The sequence below is a fragment of the Melanotaenia boesemani genome, chromosome 13, assembly GCF_017639745.1.
Source record: "Melanotaenia boesemani isolate fMelBoe1 chromosome 13, fMelBoe1.pri, whole genome shotgun sequence".
NCBI classification, from domain to species: Eukaryota; Metazoa; Chordata; class Actinopteri; order Atheriniformes; family Melanotaeniidae; genus Melanotaenia; species Melanotaenia boesemani.
Window position 1 is genome coordinate 32,729,248 of NC_055694.1, and position 8,360 is coordinate 32,737,607.

Sequence of the window (8,360 nt, forward strand, 5' to 3'; positions counted from 1 at the left end):
ACTGCATCTCCCTTCATGCCACAATTGGCAGAACATTTCAGGTTCCTGATTAAGATTGTTTTGGTGGAAAAGCCAACATCTGATCCATCAGTGGGTCAACAGCGAGTACAAGCTGTTTTGTGGGTTTAGTATTATAGGTAACATAACACAATATGACTTCAATATTTTGTCAGTGATTTGATATTCAACCTCGTTTCCTGGTTCATTTAAGCTGCCCTCCCCCCCACAATGCATGCATCACATTCATTTGTTACAGTTCCTGCTGTTATTTCTACATTATAGCCTATTGAATATATTAAGATAAAAAAAAATCTATTGAAACATTCAAAGATATCAACTTAGGAAATATGTTATCGATTATCAAGGACACCAATCCACAAGACTTACAACAGTACACTTATTACTATTCTGCTAAAATACTGCATACACAATTACATAAAAACCTGTAGTTCTGTTGGGAATGCTGTGCTACGACCTGTGGTAGCTGTTTATCGTATGGTGTTAACAAAATCTGAAAAAAAGGTTAAAAAAATTCCAATAAAGACCAACAGAATTTGAGTGTCAAACCCGCCCTCGTTGGAGCCCTTCAGCTCCGGCACACATTACAACAGAAACTCCGTTCAAAGCCTAGATTGGTGTCTGGAAGTTTGCTGACTGAAACTGCATATTCTTTACGGTTTCTACACAATGTTTAAGTTTTATGATTTCTTTTTTTAAAGATTTGAGTGCAGCGACGTTACGAGCTCACGCCTGTGAAATATTCAAATTATTTTAAACTACTTTCAGACTCACAATTTCTCATTAACATGTAGGATTTATACATCAGGACGTAGGAATTTTGTCATCTTTCACCTAATGTGACTGTTTCTTATACATCATTCCAAGCACAAAATGCCCCAAACCTCTAATTTACTCCCATTAAAATTAAACACTGACGTTTCACTTTAACCTGCCATAAAACGCTAAAATACATATTCATAAAAAAAGTTTTTCACACCGTTTCAGGTCATATTTCAGATCTGCTCCGTAGTGCTATGTGCTACTTTCCCGCTTCCTTCCTCAGAAGGCGGGAATCACCATAGCAACCAGCAGGTTCTTCATCAATACACCATCATGGCTTCCACTATTAACCCTGTATGTCAGATATTGTCATCTCTGAACAAGACTTAAGGCTTTTTCATGATTCCAAAGCTTCAATCCTAAATTCTTCACAGCCTCTCAATTAATCCTCCCATTTAAAAAAAAACTTTTATTTTTTGTTTTGTTTGTTTTTTGAGGATTTTAAAACCTGTGTGTATCAGTAGCTACGTTTACATGGACAAATATTCAATCTATCTGATTGAAACCAGCCTGATCGGAGATTCCAGCTGACATGTTTACATGACGCATTTTTATTCCGATTGGACGTTCGATTGGATCAAAATTGCTCCATGTAAACGTAGCTGAAGTCAGTAGCTCAGCAGCTGCACTGGCACCCGTCAAAGCGTCTTCATAATTTAACTGGTGATTTTTATTTTCAGATTGAGAAAATAATGAGCAGGTGAACCGACACTGTCAAACACTGGATTTAAAGCGGTGAGGATGTAAAGTTTTGACATCTTCAGCATATCTCCGGGAGGTAGCGACAGACAGCTGAATATTTGAGAGAAGCGCCCCCGTGTTAATAAATCTGCTCTGACATGTGTTGAGCTTTGTTCATGCAGCATCCAGGGAGTCACAGCAGCCATCCTCACGCTTGGCGACCTGACGAAGTCAGAGGGGAAAATTAGATCGGCTTGGGAGGGGAAACTGACTGCCCCCACCCATCCACAACACCTCCCAGGAGAAAGAGAAAAACATGCATGCTGAGCAGAGGCGTGCGTTTGACAGGCGAGCAGTAAAGAGCCAAAGCCAACCCACAGATTTCTTGTTAATTTAATTGAGTAATTTCATATAAAACGTCATCAAAAAAGGCAGGAAAAAAAAGAACAGCAGAAAAAGACTCCTGGCAAAGTGAGCACAGTCCATGCTGATCAGATAAATAAAAACATTAAGCCTGCAGCTTTTCTGAGTCCAGCAGGCCAACAGCATTAAACCAGTACAGGACAAGAGACATATGCGTTTTTAGAGCCACCAATCTACACCAAGTTCTGAAGAGTCTCATTTCATTTAAATGAAAAGTAAAGTTTTTCTCCAGTAAGAAACATGAAATGTCAAACAGACACGATGGATCAGGTCAAGTTGAGATGTTAGATTCTTACCCAAAAAAAAAGGATTTTTTTTTTCCTCTTTCTTTCCTTTATGCTTATCTAGTCTGCACTTTAACAAACGTGTGCGTGTGTGTGTATATATGTACATATATATATATATATATATATATATATATATATATATATATATACACATATATATAAATAAAACTGTGCTTCCCAATTACCTGATCTACTAAAAGTGAATTCAGTTCAATAAACTATTTATTCCAAAGGACCGGTATTCTGGCTCATGTGACTTCACTGTAAATCCTGTATTTACTTTTATTCTTGTTGAAGTGGGGCTTTCCTGCCCTTCAGGGGTTCTATGGCTTCCAACATTACAGCATTAAAGCTGCTCTTATTTCTGGCTAACTTAAAGCTGCCCTGCGAAGGCCGCTTGTGAACAGTGTTTCCTACGCTCGGCATCTCAACAAAACACACCAAATCTTTCCACTAATGTTGAATCCACATCCAAGAATTTTTAATGCTTTCAGATTTTCATTCATTCACTTCTCTTTGTTGCAAAGTTTTGTTCATATGGTTTTGATGTTTCTAATAAATATCTGATGGGATAGGCCCCAAACAAACAAACGCCACCCAGATAAAGATGTTTTTGCCTGTAAAGAGGATGGAAATGACCAGTCATGTTTGAGTCTAAGAATAAACTTGGCCAATATATGAGATAAAATAATCACAACAGTTGAAAATTTCAGATGACATCCCTCCATTTTTTCTTGTTTTTACTATTACAGAAGCGTATTGCATTCACACACACACACAACTTGGCTTATGTGGATTAACAAGATCATTTTAGAAAAAAAGAAAACCAAAACATGGTTTTGCTGAATTCTTGACATCACGCCCTCCTCCTCTATTTTCTTACTTAACAAGATAATCTTATAATTAATTAATGAGAATTAATGAGATTTTTTTCTGAATTTGCTAAATTCCCCCCCCCCCCCCCCCCCCCAAAAAAAAATTTCTTCTCTATTTTTCTGAATTAGGATAATTTTACTAAAACTAACAAATCTTAATTCGGGAAATCTTGGATTTTGCAAAAAAAAAAAAAAAATCTGTTTTACTTTTACGAACTAGAAAAAAAAGGATGATGAGCTGTGCTGCATCATTAAGACAAACCCGTTCTAAACCAGGGAAGCCTTTGTTTCCTCAAACATGTCCTGCTCATCGATTTGAACTCAGTTTGACTTTTTTGGCGCCGACACATTGGGAGGTACTCGTCTCTAATTTATGTCGACCGTATTGTTGTTTGTAGACTTTGCACAGATACCTGAGGATCTTGTGGTGTTCAGACCTGTGCTGAGACCTCATTCTCCGGTAATACGGACACTCCATGATAACGTCTTTTTACTTCTTACATATGAGAAAATGGCAAATTTTTTTTCTCCTTTTTATAAAATTATCCTTATTAAGTCAGAAAATATATAAATATTTTTTTATTTAAAGCAAATGCAATATGCTTCCGTACTCGGCCACTAAATTTGTCGGTGTCTTCTTCCTCTAAGTTTTGTTCTGGTTAGTGACACTACTCCGTTATTACAGCTATGTGGAATCTAGCTGATACCACCACCTGCTGACCACTCAACACTAGCTTATTTACTGCAAACCAGGGGATGGAAACAAGTCTAATGAGCATTTTCTTTCCATTTAGAGACATATGAAAACTTGAGTTTAAATTCCCTGAACACTTGCATGGAAAAAAACAGCTGATAAGTTTCTGTTTTTGGGAGAAAAAAGAAGAAACAAGCTAGAAAGGGTTTGATGTCAGAGAATCGCTCTAAAAACCCCAACAAGTAACACAAAAACTAAGGTTAACAGGTTCATGTCTGATGGGTTACCTCTGAAGAAGAATTTAACTTTGTCCTGGTATGAATGAAAACATGTGATTAATGGCTAAGTGGCAGTGATGAATGGGTAAACAAGAGGATGATTATCGTAAAGGTAACCCTAATTTGAGAAAAAAAAACATGTGCTTGTTTTTGTTCCATTGCGATCAAATCTGATTTACATTCCACAATGGACGTGAAATGCAGTTAGACAGGTGCTGTGCTGTAGTGATGCCACTGGCCAAACAGTTAACTGCAGCTTTAGGGTCTCTGAAGTTGAACGAAGGCAGCTGCTTTCTGCTGACAGCTGATTTTTTATTGTTTACAGTTTGTTGGGGGAAACAGCTGCAGTGAAACATCTTCATCAAACCAATCAACATAGAATGAACATCTTTTGTGAGGGAAAGTGTGTAAGGCTACTGCCGACCCACTCCAAACATGTCACAGGAGATGGGAAAAGTCAGAACTGAGGACTCGACCAGCAGACAGAGCAGAGAGAGGAAATCTTTGCCACCACACATAAAAAGGAGCAAATGAGATCAGATTGCAGTTTGTTTCATCAATGCTGTTTATACCTTGCTCCTGAAGAGGGGCTTTGCTCCAGGACCACAGTACTCGTTGTATATGAGCTTGAAGAGGAAGAGGTGGAAGAGAGTAATGAGTGAAGCCACGCTGAACCAAAACAGGAAGGGCAGGCCTGGATACCGGTTGGCCATGTGCTCCTCATGAGCCAGGATGGCCTTGAGGTGCAGGGTGTGGCGGAGGTCCTGCAGGTGGCGCAGGTCTGTGGAGATGTAGAGCAGTGGCGTGATGGGCTGGGTCACCATGACAGGGAAGGTGTGGCCTTTGATCTCCGACGTCAGCTCCACGGGTTCGTTGAGGCAGCCGGCCTCGCAGGCGTACAGCTTCACCGGCTTCTCCTGCTGCTTCACAGACACGTGCAGGAAAGGCTTCCCCTCCATGTCCAACAGCACTGCCAGGTTAATCAGGTCCTGGTTGTAGTGGATTCCCCTCAGGGCGTAGCTGTTGTGCAGCACATCTGGATCAGCCTGAAACTGAAGGTGGTTCTCTGTGAACTGAAGGCCACCAAAGCTGAGCACCATGCCTTGCATGGTCCCGTGGGCCCCGGCTGCCACCAGCACCTTGCAGCCTCTCTTCTGCAGAGTCAGGGTCCATAATGTGACCAGCTGCAGGATCTGAGCAGTGCTGCTCACCCTCTCAGGCCACAGATTCTCTGCATGCATGGTGGCATGGCCGCTGAAGCAGTGGTCAGCGTAGTTGAGGCTGGACTCGAGTCGTGCACGTTCTTCGTTGTTCAGTCTTCGGCCCAGCAGCGGGGCCGTGGTGGAGGACAGGATGTAGTAGAGTGTGGTGTTCACTGTGCGGCTGGATGGTGTGTGGGAGTCTGTGATCTTCCTCATTTCAACACCTGAATCAATAAACAGAGGCAAGATTTTTATAATCTAGCATGCAGTGTATGTCAGGAGTTTCATTCCTCCCTCTGTTTGCATTTTGGGTTTTCAGCCTTTTCATTTCAATATGTTCTTTTTACTTCACTTGTCCAGTTTCCTCCAATGTTTTAGGGAAAAACTGCACACGATGCTGAGATATGCCAATTTTTAGGCTAATAACTGTTTGAGAATCACCTTGTTGCAAATTCACAATTTTCTGTCTGTCAAACTGTGTGACAGACAAACCCTGGATCATCAGCAAGTGAGGCGACGTTAGAACTTGTCAGGTTTGCATATATAATACCAAGCGTTTATAAAAGTTGTGGCCATTTTACCATTTGTTAAGACCAGCTTTCTCTAGCTTTTTTCTCGTGCAAACTTTGAAAGGGGTAAGACCATTATTCAAGGTTACAACAAAGTCTGGCTGCTTGGAAGCAAAATAAAACAAATGAGGGCTGGATCCAGACTTCTGTACAGTAGTGTAGGAGATCTTCCACAACGCTGAGGTAACTTACACGTGGATGTAGCTTTGATGTTTTAACCAGTTTACTGCATGGACTATATCTGTTATATAGTTTTCAAATACAAATAGTTTCTATATTTACGGTTTATTTGCATCAAAACCACTTAATTTATCACCTGAAACTGCCACTGTGGAGTTCAGACAGTTTGGGACAGTTAGTGTTAGTTTTTTTTCTTATCTTGGTTATTGAGGTCTTTTGTGCAAAGGTTTAACTAACAATATAATTCTTTTAATGTAATTCTTTTTTTAAACAAGAAAAAAAACAAGGAAAAAATAAAAATGTTTCATAGGTTAATGTACATTTTGTGGGTTTCTTATTGAGAAGAATTTGGATTGTTTAGCCATCTGAATATAAGCAAAGCCCAAATCAAGGTATTTTTTTAAACATCTATTTGTTCCTTCTTAGCCCTCAGCTGCGGATGTAGACATTTGCAAAAAAACATGGAGGAGACTTATATGTCTCATGATATGACTCAAAATAAAGAACCTAACCTTGTAGCACGAGCAACCGCTGAGCAGAGACTAGATCTGCAGCTGTCAAGCTGCATCGTTTCATCACCGCTATGGTTTTAGAGTTAAACATTGACAGTTGACATATGACAGTAATTTTACATCATTCTGTTTTCTGTCCATCAGACGCACAACTCAGAAAACCAGTTCATATATATTTCCCTCTCGGTGGTTAGAAGAGTCTTTGGAAACAAAAATTATCTTTGAACATCTTGCCGTCAACTAAAAAGCAGGTTTAACTGCATAGTGATGAAATGAAGGTTAATGATTTGTAGAGAAACACTGGTTAGTTTTACAGTCTCAGCTCACCTGAAATAAAGAGGTCTATCCAGGCGTGCTGGTGATCCATTACCAGGTCATCCACACTGACTCTCAGCAGCTCCCCCAGCTCTTTTTTGGCTCCATCTTTGAGTGTGCTGAAGGTCTCCTCCAGTTTGGAGGAGTCAATGGGGTCCGAGGTCCACACCACAGACACAATGTTATCTGTGTAGTCTGATTTAGCAGCGACCTGGATCCTGTTGTTCAGCTTTTTGGTGATCACCACCACCAGTACCATCCGGTTATTCTCCACTGGCACCCTGCCAGAGGACAACAACATCTCTCTGTCGTCCACTATCTCCACACTGGCTGAGAACTTGTTACCAAAGGATGGACTGCCGTTGGAGACGTCCAAAGCGGCGCTTTTGTCTGATGGGTTATGGATGTGGATTCTCTGCAGATAGACATTAGGTCTGCTTCTGTGCGCCATGAACTCCTCTCTGATGGAGACGCAGTCGCGGGGTGACTGCACAGCGGCTGGTGAGGCGCAGCGGACCGACAGCACGGATCCTTTCCGGAACAACAGCATGCTGGCCTGGGCCTCGGCCCGCTTACCCTCCAGACTGATGGCGACTCTCGGTGAGTAGTCAGTCTGGTGTACCGGAGCCGAGCCGGGCTGTGAAGAAGCCGATATCCACAGTTTGTTGGAGTCGACATCGATCAGAATATGGCCGTTACCTGATACAAAAGGCGTGTCCAGTTGATCCTGAGGTGTTCTGTACAGCCCATCTCCTCTCTCAACGATAGGCTTCCACCTGTAGATCTCAGTAAGGAGGCACTGTCCAGCCGCTCCGCCGGGCATGGCCGAGCCGCTGAAGAAATTCCACCTGTGCTTTTCCCCCAAGTACCAGTAGAATATGAGGAAGAGCAACAGTCCGATGAGGAGTCTCCTCGCCCAGCTACTTGACAACAAGCCCGGAAGCCCCTTCAATCTCTGCTGCAGCCACATTTTATGACACAATTTTGGAAGCCCAGTTATGAGTCTGCGTTTTAAGGCGGCACCCAGGGTGCTTATAAGTCAAATTACGATGTCACATCGAGTCTGACTTGTTTGCTACACCAAAACCCACTGACTAAATTCTGTCTAAATGAGTTTAGCTAGGTAGCTAGCGCTGTACAAAATACCTGACGAAAATAAGATTCTCACATCATACTTATTGTCACATCACTCGGCAGTTGTGAACGGCAGTTAAGATGTCGTATCTGAAATTATTTTGGGGTTTTCCTTTGGCTTTAGGTAGAAAAAAATCACCTGACTTCGTGGATTTTACCTCCAGTGGTTGACACTTCTGGTTTGTCACAACTGCCGTAAAGCAAAACGGTGCAGCAACTATCGAAAATGTCGCAAATGTCGACAGTTTTCTTTTCCTTTTCCCCCACTGGACATACTTATTGCTAAGTAGTACATGTAATCAAACACAACTGTAGTTAAGTAAAAATATCCAACACAGACAGAACAATGGACAAAAATATTAAAACCATT

At 41.4% G+C, this 8,360-nt stretch overlaps 1 protein-coding gene across 1 annotated transcript; it reads right to left on the reverse strand.

Annotated features, from left to right (window-relative positions):
- Nucleotides 1–1,581: 1,581 nt before the first annotated feature.
- kiaa2013 (KIAA2013 ortholog) lies at nt 1,582–8,180 on the reverse strand. Its single transcript, XM_042003140.1, has 3 exons — nt 6,869–8,180; nt 4,651–5,504; nt 1,582–1,743 (listed from the first exon to the last, which is right to left on the reverse strand). Exons 1-3 carry the CDS (start codon nt 7,824–7,826, stop codon nt 1,696–1,698), a joined length of 1,860 nt encoding a protein of 619 aa, XP_041859074.1. The 5' UTR covers nt 7,827–8,180; the 3' UTR covers nt 1,582–1,695.
- Between the last annotated feature and the right edge of the window lie 180 nt (nt 8,181–8,360).